General features: G+C 40.8%; 1 protein-coding gene across 20 annotated transcripts in view; it reads left to right on the plus strand.

The window, feature by feature from the left end:
- The first annotated feature begins 513 nt into the window (after positions 1–513).
- The window catches only part of MPDZ (multiple PDZ domain crumbs cell polarity complex component), a 101,944-nt gene continuing 87,097 nt past the window's right edge, over positions 514–15,360 (plus strand). For 15 of the 20 annotated variants that reach the window (XM_039566520.1, XM_039566524.1, XM_039566528.1 and 12 more), the window contains exons 1-3: positions 929–1,016; positions 8,991–9,061; positions 9,648–9,814. In XM_039566520.1, the coding sequence (XP_039422454.1) occupies positions 9,046–9,061; positions 9,648–9,814 (183 nt within the window). In that variant the 5' untranslated portion in view covers positions 929–1,016; positions 8,991–9,045. Of the gene's footprint in view, positions 835–928; positions 1,017–1,628; positions 1,718–8,990; positions 9,062–9,631; positions 9,815–15,360 lie in introns of those variants that run through there. The other 5 variants (XM_019281921.2, XM_010392946.2, XM_039566538.1 and 2 more) reach the window with 3 other exon arrangements.

Consider the following 15,360-nt stretch of genomic DNA (forward strand, 5'->3'; position numbering starts at 1 on the left):
CTCACGGAGCTTCTGCAGAGCCAGAGTCAACATGCCTGGTGGACAGCCGGGGTCCATCTCCCTCTGCAGGGGGGTTACCTCAGCTGAGCCGCCTGAGAGCATCTACATCATAAAATTATCTTCTGTAAAGGAAAAGGTGAAACCGTGACCCTGATGACATTTGCTAGAAGTGAAGTTAACAAACAGCAAAACAATTACACTTTTAGCTGAACTTATGTTTTGGGGGGTTTTTGTGGTCACTGCAAACACCTCTGCATTACGTGCTTTATTCTTAGACATATATATATATGAAAGACACAGCACCTTCCTTACAAAATTTTAGTTAACACACTAACCAGCCGCTGCATCGAGGGAAGAGCCATCCCTTCATTAACTCTGTGACCTTATAAATAATTTTGTCTAACTTCATCATGTGTTGTTTGTTGATCTTGGCATTTTAATTTTTTTTAACAGTTCCAAACATTTCCTATTTTCCTCCCTTCCAGGCCAGGCTCATCTTGTTCCACCAGAAGGGGTATGGCTGATGGCCGGGCTGGCAGCAAGCGGGGCCAGGCCCGGCCGCAGGCAGCACCGCACCACCGGAGAGAGGCAAGGGCCAGCCTGCCGCCGCCTTCACTTCACGGGCGAACCGGGGAGGTAAACCGGGGTAGCCCGGCTCCCCCGTCTCATCTCGGCAAGGCGTGCACTCCGGCATCTGCGGGGAGACAAACTTTGAGGGCAGGGCCGCGACGCGACAGGCCGGGAGAGACGGGGCCGAGACCCCCAAGCGTGCCCCGCAATCCCCTGGACACCCCCGCCCACCGTCGCTGCGGGCGGCCGCCCCAGCCCGCCCCGGTGAGACCCGCGGGAGGGGGGTGCTGCGGCGGCCCGGGGGGCGGCGGGGCAGGATTAGGTTTCAGGCCGCCGGGGCGTGCCCGAGCGCGCTGCCCCCGCGGCGCGGCTCGCTCAGCGCCGCTACTCGGGCGCGGGAAGGGCGGAGAGCGGGGCCGGGCGGCGGGGCCCGCCGAGCCGCTGGGGTAAGCAGGGTGCTGGGCCGGGCGGCGGGGAGCGGGGGGAGCTGGCCCGCGTCGTTCTGTGGGGATGCGGACCGAGGAGGGTGGGGAGGGCCCGCCGCGTCGCTGGAGTTTGAACGGCCTTTTAAAACGCGTTTGTCTCTCCAAGTTTTATTTATTATTGTTCATTTGATCCGACGGGTTTTGCCGGGGGGGCTGGAGGAGGAGAGAGGCCGTGGAGCCGCGGGCGGGAGGGCTGAGCCTGTTGCTGTGTCCCGGCACATCCCCCTTTTCTCGCCCCCAGCCGGCCGCGGTCGGTGAGAGCGGCTGTGGGGGTCGGGCTGGGTCGGGGTTCCGGCCTGCGGCGGGCGGCCCGCGCCTCGGGCGGCCTGGCGGGGCGTTGTCCTCACGCAAACAAAAGCCGAACCTCCCCTGATATCCTCAGGGAGCCTTGCTGCCCGTTCGCGCATTCCGTTTTCACCCCCTGCGAGTGTTTCGTGACGGGAGGAGGTGTCCTCATCTGCCGCCGTTGCCACAGACCTTGCGGGCGGCCGCGGCCGGCACTTGTGGGCGGCGGCGGCTGCGGCGTTGACACTCGCTGGGAGCCAGAGCCGGACCGGAGGCCCCGGCGACACTGGCGGTGTCCTCCGGCTCCAGACGGGGCGGCGGCCGCGGCTTCTCGGGACTGGTACCTGCTACCGTGCTGGTGTCGGCGCTCCCCGCAGGTCCGACCCCGCTGTAGCGCTCCAGCCGCTTCCCCGTGCGCGTTTAAACGTAACGGGTTTGGCTGGGGGGAAGCGGAGGGCGAGGGGCGCCCGCGGTTGTACCCTTTGATGACTTCGGGTGCGCAAAGAAAAGGCACGGTTCGTTTCTCGTGTCCCCCCTTGCTGCCAGCACCTCCCTAAGTTACTGGAAAGAGTAGTAGGAGGAAAGAAAAAGAAAACTCACAAAGCCGACCTTTTGAACTCCGTGTACAGCACTTAACAAATTTGGTTTGCCACTTGGCTGAGAAATGTTGTGGTTTTATTTTTGTTTCCTTTTCCTTGTCGTTTGCTTTTGTAAACACTGCCTCGTCCAGGTGTATTTTTGTGCATGTAGAAGATTTTTCAGGCGTATTTTAATACATGTAGAAGATTTTTCTTACTATAAACTGTTGGATAGAAAACGTCCTTACTGGCTTTGATGCCAGAGGGGGTGTCAGGAGTCTGTCACTGTAGGAGAGCAGTGATTTACTGAAATCAAGCGGAAGGGTCTGAATTCTGCAGTAGCGGAAGTTCTATTGTGTGATGTCTTGTGGTTTCCATATCACCACTGCGTTTTCCAAGATAACAGCGACTGGTTGGTAGGGAAGAATCTAAACTGGAAAAGGGGAAAGTGGTAAAATAGTTTTTGGGCGTGTTACTTGATGCTTCTGTGGAAATTGAAAGTAATTGGAACACTAGGAGAAAAGAATGCAAGTGGAAAATATCTAAGGACATACTCACCTTAACAAGCAGGATTTTTTAGACAGAGAACATAAATTTTCTTTATTGTTAGGCATTTTTAGCTTGCTTATTTTTATCTCTCCCATCTTGTTAACAGTAACATGCATGTAACATTTAGTGATTAGACTGGTGTTCCTAATGGCATCCTTAGTGCTTTGAAGAAGCTTTTCGCTAGGAACTGGATACATTCTCCCCTCTTCGCACGAGGAAAGTTGAATCAGTATCAGCACTAGGGAAAGAGAACTGCGCTACTTACATACTAATGGATGATCTTTTTGTTCCACCTGGTCCTGGTCTGTGAATTCTTCAGAGGGGAATGTCTTACAGCTTCTCAGTCATGCAGATAGCTGTAGATGGTTTTAACAAGTAGTACTTTACTCAGTATATTGAGAACCATTTTAAAGACCTTTTAAATCTCTGCTCCGTGTTTCACATTAAAAAAATTCTAAAATTCTGTGAAGTGCGCCCAGTACATTTTCTAATTGGCTTTATATTTGAGCATTCTGGTGAAGCAGTTTTGGCCAATACAATGCCATGCTGGCAGGATACTGTATCATCATTGATGAGGATAGTTTTGTTTCACTGCTGGTGTTCCCAACAAGTCAATACAAAAATATGCTGGTTTTGCCTAGGCAATATTAAAGTATTTCTTTTCAGACCCTGTCCTTGCATCTGAGATCCCTTGCACAGTGGTCTTGTTACACAGTGTTATGATTTTCTGTATAAGTCACTTGTTACTGTCACAATACACAAAGAGAAATTTACGTTTTCAGTTTGTAGGGAACTTGGTGACTCTTTGTTGATGCTTACTGGCAGCTGTTCAGAGAGGCTTTGTATTTATTCATTTATGTATGCTGTTTTCACCTCTGTGAAGAATCCAGTATACATTGAGGTGCAACTGCTGTTACATCTATGCTTCATCAGGTTTAATTGAATTTAATGAATATGGTAATCAATTGCCTATGCTTGAAAACATAAAGAGGCAATATTAACCATACCTGTATTTCATTAATTCAGTATATTTAGTGTCCCATAGATTCTGCATATGCTAAAAAGTTGCTTTTCAGTTTCTGAAGCTGATGTAGAAGGATTCCAATTGATCTTAATTTAAGATATTTACTGAAAAAATACTTTTTTTGTAAAAGATGATCTGTTTGTTTCATTAACAAAAAAACCCCAAACAAATCCCCCCAGAAACACCCTATTTTGTTGTTTTTGGAATGCTCTTTACAAATCGCTTTTGAATACACTATATCATACACATTTATCAGTAGGTGAAATCATTATGGATAATTCAGGCCCATTTCCCAGTTGCAATTATTAGTTGAATGTCAGTTAACATGGATGTTATATCTTATGCTGATGTAGGTCTTCTTACAGTGTTACAGAACATTATTAATTATACACAGTGAACAGATTGCCAGTTCATGGCATTTTTAAGTTTCTTTAATATATTAGTGTGATGTGTACAGAAGGTTAAAAGTAGTTGAATGTTCAAAATCCTGTTTTCATAGTTTATTCAAAGTACATGATGCTGTTCAGCTCTATCACAGAACTTCTCTTCAACTGAGCCTCTACATCTCTCTATTTTTGATGCATTTAACATTTTGCTAAATTTCAAGAGGCTAGTAATGTCCTTTCAAAGTGCTTAGTCTTAATATAAGCTGTGCAGTACTGCCTTTTTATTTCTGCTTTGAATGTTTCAGAACAATTTTCATTAGCATAGCTTTTAAATGTAAATGTCAGGCATCTCTTGCTTGCTTGTTACATTCCAGGTAGTTGGTGGAAATCTGCTTTGTTCCTTGTGGAACAGTGCACATTAATTTTGCTTGTATTAAATCCTTAATTTGAATCAGTTCTGTCTTTTGTCATCCAGAAGTCCTCAGTCTAGAGTCTCTTGGCTGATGTAAACAAGTGGTTGATGTTAATTTGGCAAGCTTGCATCCTGTCAATAAAATGGTAGGCTAGCCTTTTTTCCCCTTCTTTCTTCCTGTCCACTTTTTCTTTTTGTTTATTCTCTTTTCCCTGTTGGTCATTGCTCTCTGGCATTTATTTTCACACCTTTTGTGTGCTTAACAAAGTGCTGTATGCAACAGCAAAATTGCATTTGTGACAGTGGAAAAATACCTAGAAAAAAATATGTAGAAAAGCATGAGATCTTTCCACTTACTGTGAATAGTTTCCCCTGCCTGAATTTTGACCACCTTAGTTCTCCTCCTGGTAGTAGCCAGCATTCAAGAGGTAACTGGGAAAAATGGAAGAACTCTTAGAATCTGCAGGCAAAGCAGAAACTTTAGCAGTAATTAGTATCTCCCACTTCCTGCGTGGTTTTGTTTCCATTCCTGCACCACACAGTGCTAATGCAATATGCCTATTTGAGTGATAGCCAGAGAACTGGGGAGGAAGATGACATGGGATAAAAATCAAGTACTAAAGGATATCTCTAGCACAGACAAATCCAGGCCAAAGTGTTGGATTAGCAGTTTCAAAATAGTCTTTTTAGCAGCTATAAAATGCATGTTGTGGTTACCTTGCTGCTTAATTGAATAGATTTAATTTTAATCTCATGCAACTCCAAGCCAAAGTTTGGGCCTAGAGATCACTCTTAAGATAGGCATTTCCTCTGTATCCTCAGAGCGCTTCAAGTAATGCAGGAGCTACAGGGCAAAGCCTATTACTGTGTTTTCTATCTTTGGCATTTCATGTTTCCTAATCCAGGGCTATGAGCATTAGCTTCCAAGGTATTATCTGAAATGGCTTTTCGAAATAGTAGGTGGAGTATCCGTCAGTGAAACAGAGTAGGTTTCCTTGTAGAAACTAATCAGGTGTGAAAGAATGATCAATGGAAAAGGGTCATCTTTCTATTTTTGTGAATCTTTTGTCTGTTTAGCTAAATGCCTTCTGTGATTGCAGTGGAAAGGAGGTGATCAAATAAATTTTGGACTTTTTAAAAAATTTTGCCACCTGTGAATTTAGTGTTTCAGAAGTGGACAGAAAGAAACCAGAGCTGCAACATGGCAGCTGTTTTCTGGCAACCAATGTTGTCAAAGAAGGGTAGCATAAAGAGTGGCGAAATGTGTATATAACATATTTTTGTTCATTAGCATGAGAAGTATCAAATTTCAGAAGTACAAACTTGAAAGGGATCATCTTTAACTGTCATTTATTCTTGGAGAGAATATGGCACGTTTGTCACCACATACCTGTCTAAAATTACCTGTGTTGTCTGTTCTAATGTTCTAACGCAGAAGGAAAAAGAGAAGATGATGAGGCTTGAGATTTTGTCCTTTTTTTTTTTTTTCTTTTTTGGTTTGTTTGGCTGTTTGTTTGTTTTTGTTTAGTCACAGCTTCCAGCTACCTGTGTCTTTAGAACTTGAAAGTAAATTTAACTTGCTGTTTGCTTAACAGTATTTCTTCAATTTACCAATAAAGTCTTAACTCATACAACCTGTTTTCTTATTACTGTGAAGAGATTAATGAACTTTAGCATTGAAATACAAAAATAGTTAAATCTACTTTGTGCTAAGCTAGTAAGCTCTTTGAGGTATGAATATTGTTGTATCATGTATGGAAGGGCTGGTTTTGGCTTCAGGTTCCTGTGATACAGACTGCCAGGAAACTGCAAAATGAGAAGATCAGAACAAAACTTCCCACTGTACATCTAGAAATCTGTGATGCCATTATAAAAATATTCACTATTAGCCCTTTCAACTTGTAATCATGCATGCCACTCTGCTTCTCACTGGCGTATTATTGCTAAAATACCTAGAAGCAAGCTGGTTTAAAGGCCAGGGTGTCCTGTAGTGGATGGTGGTGTTTATGGATATGTCTCTGCAGTGCATTTTGGACAGATGTGTGGTTGCTTCTCCAGTACTTCCACTATGTTAATGTGCCACTAAGCTGGTGCTGACAGATCCCACTTGTTAGCGTGGATGTGGCACAGCAGGAGCAGTCACGTGGCTTTTTGCTATTTCAGAGTGCAGGCAGAGCAAACAGGGGTCATCTTGGCCTGCAATGCTGGTGCCTCAATGCATTGTGTCTGCCTCAGAGGAGGTATCTGAGGGAAAATATTCTGATGACAGTTTTGGTCTTGCTCATGCTTATTGCTGCAGTCCACAGAAGCATTAAGCTGGCCAGCTGGGGAGGGGTTCCCTGCTAATATAAACACAAATAAGGAGAAATAAACCGAGAGTTCAAAATGGATTTGCTGATGCTGGCATGACACTAGAGCAGTATTCACGCCTCTCTCTGAAGCATGAGGTAAATAGAAAGTATGTAATGAGTGTCTTAGCAGAGCTAAGGACTTCATTTCATTGCAAATTAGACACCATAATCTCAACCTACAGATACGTTTAGAACTTGTGTCTGCTTTTAGAATCTTCTGCTATAAATTGTTAGAATTCATACCTTCAGGATTGCATGAACACACTGGAGACCTTGGGTGATGTCACTTGTAAAACAGCACAAGAAGAATGAGATTTTAGGCAAATTGAGTCGTAAGTTAAAGCAATATCTAGCTACTCCAAAAAACAGAGACATTTTACAGCTGCATCTCTTCTTGAGGTTGCTGCAGAGCTAAAGCAGAGCACTGATCCTGTATTTTCCCTGAGTAGTTTCATCTGTTGAGCATATGATGTTACGTGCTTGTGCATATAGTGCTGTGATACATGAAATGACTGAAAAATACTCCTTTTCTAATTTTTTGTGTAGTTCTCTGGTTCCTTCCACTACACAGCCCCAAGAGTAGGTATTGAGAAAGAACTGGAACAGTGAAACAGGAAAGCACTGCTTTGACTGCCATTGCCACTGAGGAAAACATCTACAGAGATGACATAAATGCTTCTATCTTTAAATAGGGGCTCTGAGTATAAGTAATAGTAGTTTTTTACTCTAGAAACAAAAGCTATGGGTGATTAAGGTTTGGGGAAGTCAGCTTCCTTCATGATGTTTGAATAATCTCATCCAGCCCTTCCCATGTAAAATAGACTTCATTTTGTCCTGTTTTGTAGAGTGACAAGGTGAAAATACAAGTTATTTGGATTGTTTTTAAGATCTGGTAATCACATGCTGGGATTTTGCTTGCCAAGTGAGAAAACAGATTCTTCATAAAAGCTTATTTTTATTTAAAGGCATAATTTGGATCACAGAGTAACATTACTTTGACAAAGTCAGGTTTAAGGGGTTTGAATTTTGTATGTTGTCCTAAAAAGGATGATCAGTGATTCTATATCAATGAATTGTTAAATTCAAATTCAGTCTTCAGAGAGGTTGTGGACTCCGCATTCCTGTAGTGAGCTGGATGGGGCTCTGAGTATCCAGATATAGTTGGAACTAGAGGATCTTTAAGGTCTCTTCAAATATAAACTATTCTGTGATTCTATGAATAAAACTGATAGGAAGCTTCAGGCATACTGAAACTAGGGAAGTCATATTAATGGAACTTGAAACCATTTTAAACCCATTTGGTTTGCTTTTTCTGCACAAACTGCAAACAGTATAGACTTGACAAAATGATCGGGTTCTATAAATAATGATCCTGTTAGGCTGTCTTATCCAGCGATCTGCCAACATCAATCCTTTTCCTCTTTTTATCCAAAGTTTCAAGAAAAAAATGACTTTTCCTGAGTGCTTAGAGATCACAGCTCTGTACGTTTTTAAGTTCTCCGGATTCAAGTTTGGATGCTATAATTAACTGTTTTCTTCTATAAAGAACACAAAAGCACGATTGTGAAAGATAAGATCAACAGTTCATATACCTGCAATGATACTTGAACTCCTCACTTCTCCTCAGCTATCCATCTCCATCAAGCATGTTGTATCACTGCAAATTTCTGAGCAATTGCAGGTGTACGTTTTTAAAAAGCCCCAAAAACAACAAAAAAGAAAAGGCAAAGCAATTTCAGAGTTTCTTCCTCTTAGTGTAGAATTTCCTTCCTGGAAACCCACGCTGATGAATACTCAGCTATCGTCCATACCTGAGTCTCAATTCCAGTGTTAATAGTAGAGCCTCTAGTGTGAGAGTCCTGCAAGCCTGTAGCCTTGTGATTTATATGACTTTTCTTTCAAAAGTAACTGTAAAAAATGTGCTGTGGCTCATGAACCTGAAATTGTCAACACAGAGCTTGAAAACTGATCCCACAGGGAATGTCTTTTTGTGAATCACTGGAAAGGAAAGCAATGAAACAGTGTAAAATATCAGTGGCAGCTATGATTCATAGCGTCTGATTAAAGCAGTGTGGGTCATGTTGTGCAACAATATGCAGACAGCAGCTTTGATATGGAAATGCAAAAATATTACAAAGATATTCCTAAAGCAGTTTTCAGGAAGGTTTGGAGCACCAAAGTGAGTCAGAATATGGTCACCTTTGAGGTTATTTCAATTATCTGTGGAGATAGGTTTTTTGTGGATTGTTACTTTGATGTTTATTGCTTTCAAAAGTCAAGCTTTTTTCTTTCCCTTCAGAGCTTAGTGTTTCTATTATTGTGACCTTTTTTCCTTTCTGTTATTTTTCAGGGAAATATTTACTGTCTCTTTCCAATGTTGAAATAGAAGCTGAGAAGCAGAAAACATGTTGGAAACAATTGGTAATCTTTTTTTCATTTATTTCACAGTATTTTTGTGGCCAAATCAAGTGCGTGTGATAGATTTGGGACATTGGTATATACTACTGAGAGGGGTTTTGAAAAAAATTATCTACTGTGCTTAGAAATGCATGTTTTCTTTGGGTTTTTGTATTTGAAAACAAAAGTTGTACAATCGCATGCTTAGGGTATTTAATTTCTAGCCTGTTGTCTTGATTTAATTGTTTTAATCTTTTCTTGAATTAAAAGTTTGCATGGAAAAGACAAATGTTTTCTATTATGACTATTTATTCCACTATTTATTTACAGTGGATTGTAGCCACAGTTCCTGTAACTGAATTTTAATGGAGGCTCTTTCATTTTTGTAACCCACTTCTTGATGGACAAAAATACAGTTTTCGTTGGCTTCTGTTTTGTGCTCTGCCTCTGACTTCCTGCTTCATTAGACATGTTTGGGCTGGGATTTTTGTTCAAAACAGAGCCATTCAAGTTCTCTGTAGTTTGAACAGTAAAGAGGGTTACATATAAACCTGTTACCTTGTGTGGCTGTTTCTAGACTGCTACTGACTAGGAATGGTTATTGCTACAGATACACATCGGGCCCTCCAGGCCATGGAGCGGTTACAGGCAAAACTTCGGGATCGAGGTGATGTTGCAAATGAGGAGAAACTGAGCTTATTAAAATCAGTGCTGCAGAGTCCTCTCTTTAACCAAATTCTGAACCTTCAGACTTCTGTTCAACAACTGAGAGATCAGGTAGGAAAAGCAGTCTTTCAAGTGCAAGGGAAAATTTGCTAAGGTAATGTAAAGATGTGTGTGTTTCTGCTTGTTGAACAGTGAAATAGCTTACACTAAACATCCGATCCGAAGGTTTGGGGACATACACTATTGACTTTTTGGGTCTTTGTTGAGGCCATATTTTGCGTATGTGATTTTTATGTATATGCTCATTACTTAAAATGTGCAGGGTAGGGAAATGGTGATATGGGGTGGGGGGTTAACATAAAGCTTTCTTTCTCTGCCCTTCAAAAGGAGCATGTTTTCCAAGAGTCTAGGACTTTTTTCTATGAGCCTTTTATTGCTCTTTTGTGTCTTACGCTGCTAAAATGAGGTTGTAGATGGAAACTATGGAATGGTTGACTTCAGAAGGACATGAACATCTATTTTGTACTTTGTACGGGAATAAAAGATCAAAGAGAAGCCAGAACTCCTGCCTCCTTTTTGCTTCCTCAGGGTATTAAGTATTAATTTTCTGCATGTTTTCAATGAGCTTGAGAAAAGGGTCAGCAGCTTGGCTATATTGACTTTATTTGTTGCTATAATTTTCTTGTCAACAGAATAAGAATTTGAAGAATATAGAGAGTAGTTCAGTAACTGAATTAGGACTAAACTGTGTATCTGGCTTTGCAAATAGTTGTTCCTGTTGACTCCTGCAAGATGGGCAGCTCTGTGTGGTATGCAGAATTGCTGAAGTGGGAGGGAGAAGACTCTGCGCATGGACCTTATCATCAGTGTGGAGCCACATCTGGTCTCTGACCAGACTGTGATGAGGAGGATTCTTCACAGTCCTCATAGTCCTTAAGCTGTGCGGCAGACGAGTGCACTGTGGCCCTTTCTTGCTTCTCATGGATCATCATGATGCTATTTTGCACAGACAAGAAATGCCCGTGCTGTATTATCACTATGTTTTTCAGATTTTGCCTGTTTAGTATCTAAAGACTTGATGACATTGGAGTCATTTTAAAAAATCCTGGGGAAAAAACTGTCCTGAGGATTTGTTTGCACTTTGAAAATGTGTTTGTTTTGCTCTTTGAAAATGAGAATTTAACAGTGGCATCTAGAAATTGTGTGAATTATGTGGTGAAGACCCTGGGAACATTTAGTGAGAAATAAAAGTATGCCTGAAACATTAATAGAAGTTTGGTGAAATGACAAATTAAATTTTCACTTCTGGACATTAGCTGTGAAATTAAAGGATGGTTATCTTTTTCAATACACTTGCCTAAATTAGAAAATGAAGCAGCTGATACTAGGGTGGGTAATTTAAGGCATGTATTTTTTAAAAAGCAAATAGGACCTTCTGTCCTGACTCTGCAGGTTTATCTGCAAAATAACTTTAGTGGTCTGTGAATGTTGCATGGCACATACCCTGTCTAGTTGACAGGGGAGCTGTTTGGATGTGAATTCCCTTTTTTTATGTGTGCTTATATGAAGACTTACACATGTAAATATATGTTTCCAGCATTCTTAGATTTGTGTCAGCTCTTTTCCTGTATTTTCTCTGTAGGATTTCTTCCCTAGAATATAACATGAGATGGTCTGTTTTTTTTTTTGTTTCATTTAAATATTTATAAAGCTTACTGAAACAGAACAAAGAATAAAAGCATGAAATAGGCAGTTATGTTAAAAAAAAAATTTGTATTTTAAAAGGTTCACTTTTGAGGATACCCTTCAAGGACACCCTTTTTACAACTGGCAGGGTATTGTGCTCTTGAAACTCTTAAGCTACAGGTTGATGAAAACTGCAAGACATGTGAGTAGTGACCAGGTTTTTTGGCCAAGCTGTGCCAGACTGAGGAAGGAGACAAGTTGTGTCCCGAGCAGTTGCAGTCAGAGCTCTGTTTGAGACAGGATGACAAATAGTGCTGAGTTGTGCAATGACAGGATGTTGCAGCCTCTACCCACTCGAGACTAAGATGGCTAGTTTTTTAAAGTTTAATGATGAGCTGCAATGACAGTTGAGTAGGGGTTTGATTCTTCTCAAGGTGAAGTATGACAGTCTGTTTAACTGCTCCTGTGTTTTTAATGAGTTTTTAAAGAGCTACAAGACTACTGCAAAATTCTCAGGGAGGTCACCTTTTAGAAAAGTATAGATTGAAAGAGGGGATGGGACCAGAGAAGCCAGAATGGCAGTTTACTTTACAAGTCAAACAGATTCCTTGCAAGTATCCCAGCAGAAGTAGATCAACCAGTGAGACTTCATTATGGGCTTCTAGGGATGTCAAAAAATTTGAAGGTAAGGATGTATTCCTGGCTTGAGGCACTGTGTCTGCAAGGCATAGAGATGATAGTAAAAGTCCTACCCTCTGTTTGTGCAGTGTGTGGCCAGAGTGGTATGTTGCTTTATCTTGAGGCATGGTGCTAAAGTCAGCAAATCTGATGCCTTGGTTCTTACTAGTAGGTGCTTTAAAGTTGTGTGGTTTTTTTTCTTAAATGAGCAACCAGTACTTGTTTGCACTGCAAAACTGTCATTGCGAAGTTAACTGAAGTGGAAAAGTCTAGGCACAACAAAGGGATGTTTTTGTTGTGAATTACTGTTCTGACTTCACAAGTCACTTGAGCTGGGGACCACTGAAGGAACCAGGTTTTCCCGTCTCTTTCTGTCCTTGTTCTTCAGTGAATGCTTGTTTTCTCATGCTGAAGAGCAGTCGTCTTGTTTGAAGATAAGGAAGAGACAGAGAAGAAAAGTAGAGATTGTGGTGTATTAAACTTCTCAAAAATATTTTATTTTCTTTATGAAATATTTTAAAGAAAGTGCTCAGACCATACTAGCATTCCTGTGCTGATTCTCTTCTACTCCTTTTTGTCTCTCACATGTTCACCTCCTCCTCCCCACCTCCTCCTGCCTCCTTCCTGCTCAGAGCTCTGCCAGAAAAAAATATCCTGTGGTTGGACTGGATGGCAGGGCTGCATTCCTCAGTTTTGGTTTTTAGTGTGGTGGTTTGGGGTATTTTTGTTTGTTTGGGTTATTTGGTGTTTTTGTTTTGTTTTTGTTGTTGTTGCTTGTTTGTTTATTTGTTGTTGTTTTGGTTTATTTCTGTTGTTGTTTTTTGTTTGTTGGGGGTTTTTTTAACTTGTGAGTTTGACCATAGTTTTTCCTTCACAGTGTAGTGGTGGGTAGTAGCTGGGTGTCAGTGCTAGAGAGGGTTTAGGGAAGAAGTGAGAAAAGTCTTTTCATATTGTCTGTGAACACTCGCTTAACTCTGTATTTTGCACAAATAGACATGTTTAGTTCATGTTTTGAACCCCTTTTGGCAACAATATTGTTTGCTCTGTGTTTTTAAATGAAGTGATCATAAAAAAATACTGATTTGGGATCTGGTTCACCTGCTCTGAGGATGGAGTCATAAAGGTGCACCCAGCAGAGTGGTGCCGGTGCCAGTTCCTGTTCCTGGGAGTCCAGGGCCTTTCCCTCCTGTTGTGCTTGCATGGCCTCTGGCTTGCACTTTCTCAGTTCCAGTGTGATTGCTGTTGCAGCTGGCCTTTTTGCTACTCAGGAATCTTGCAGTCAGTCTTGTGCTTCTTGGGATGTCCAGGACTGCTGCTCAGTAGCTGGAGTGCAGAAATACTGAAAATTTCTTTTTGTCTAAGTTGAGACCTAGTAATGCTGAGGACATTGCTTTAAGTGTTGATACACTGCAAACATGGCTTATGTAGTTGCTTTTGTCTTAAAAAAGTATTTTGAGCTACTGCATGGAAGCACAGCTTGATTGTATTTAGTGTCTGTCTGTGTGACTAAAACATAAATTTTGTCATACTCAGTGTTATTTATGAATTTTTCTTTTTATCTTATGCAAATTATGTCCACGTTGAAGATGTTTCATACCATAAGGAGAAAGCCAATTAAGGACAAATGGCATAAGCCAGTTTATAAAACAAAGGAGTAATGTTTCATACAGTAGTTATACAATCACAATGCTATAAAGCTACTTCTGAATGGAATTAGGGTGATTGTAAAGTAGTACAGTTTATAAGTTATGAAAAATACTTCATTTCAAGATTTGCACTTGTGGTTTATTGCTCCCCCTGGAATGACCTATACTTCTGTGGTTAGCAAGAATATATAGCAGGTATTCTCTGCTTTTTCATGCTATAAGCCTGGATTTCAGGAGGCACATGGAAGAGAGTAGTCGTCACATTTTTGGTTAAAATATTTCTCCAAATTTTGAACTTCTACCTTAAGTACTACTGTAAATGTCATTATAAATGTTTTTATAGTTTTTAAAGTGTAACCACGTCTATTTCAGAAGAGGAGATGTGAAATGTGAGGTTTTTGCACACACATGTGTGCACACGCACACACACACATGAAACTTTGTTAACAGTTTAGCATTTTTTCTTTGAGTTTATTTTTTTCATAGAGTTTCAGAGGTCAGATGACACTTTATGTGAGGTTGGCTTAATGTGCTAAGCACATCCTTCACTGAACATGTGGCTGTGTTTGTTTAAAAAAGGTGTGATGAAAATGAGGTGTTGCTGTCAGTTGCTCTTGATGTGACTGTGTTCAATACTGTGTTGTAGCTGTGCTGTTGTACTGAAATTTTGAGGAGAAGCTTTTAAAGTTCAAGTTAAGCTAGTGTGAATTGCAAGGTTATTTTTTCCTTTTCCTGCAGTATGTGTAGTATGCAACACTTCTTTTCAGTGGTATTTTTACCATCATGCAAATAAATACAATCCAATGTTTTCAGAATAATGGAGTTGCTACTTAGTTATGTGTCTTAGGAAAACATGAACAACTTCCATCTTTTGCTTTGAAAGGCAGAAGGAATGGGAGAAGTTGGTCAGTTCCTGTATGTCTGCACTGATGCTCCAGCTCATACAAGTATGGAAAAAGGATGAAATTTCAAACTGAGAAAGTGGCATTATATTGCCAGTTCAAACAGGATTTGGTCAGTGAAAACATACAATGTAAAACTAAAACAATTAATCGCCCTGTAACTACTTGTATTTCAGCATGAGAATGTGCAAGTTCTCTACCAGGGAGAAAACCATCATTCCCTAAGGACATTGCCTTATCTTTTTTGAAGAACTCCTTCAGTATTGAGTAGAGAAAAACAGTCACAATTTGTTTGAAACATAACCCAAGTGATTCCTCACAAATACAGATAAAAAACATAATCAAAATGATATAAAAATCACTGAGTTCCAAAAATCCGAATTTTCTTCTTTACAGTTTTTTATGTCAGAGCAGACTTAAAAATGCTGTTGAGAACTTTCCTTTCCAGTTGCCTTGTGGTATTTTTTTCTTTAGCTTGAGGGCCTTCCCAGGCACATAACTTGTTCAACAAATTATGTTTCTTTTATTGCATTTTCCTAAAACACTCAAATGAGATGGAATTGTATGATGGAGAACAGTATTGACCTTTTAATGATTGAACTGTTGGAGGATTGATATCATGAACCTAATAGAAGTAACATGCTTGAAGAGTTGAGACTGGTAGACATTTTAGAATATGTCTACTGTTTTAAAATTTTTATTGATACTTGAAGTTTAAAATATGACTTAAGGAAGAGGAGCCTTA

Source organism: Corvus cornix, chromosome Z (assembly GCF_000738735.6).
Source record: "Corvus cornix cornix isolate S_Up_H32 chromosome Z, ASM73873v5, whole genome shotgun sequence".
Taxonomy (NCBI): Eukaryota; Metazoa; Chordata; class Aves; order Passeriformes; family Corvidae; genus Corvus; species Corvus cornix.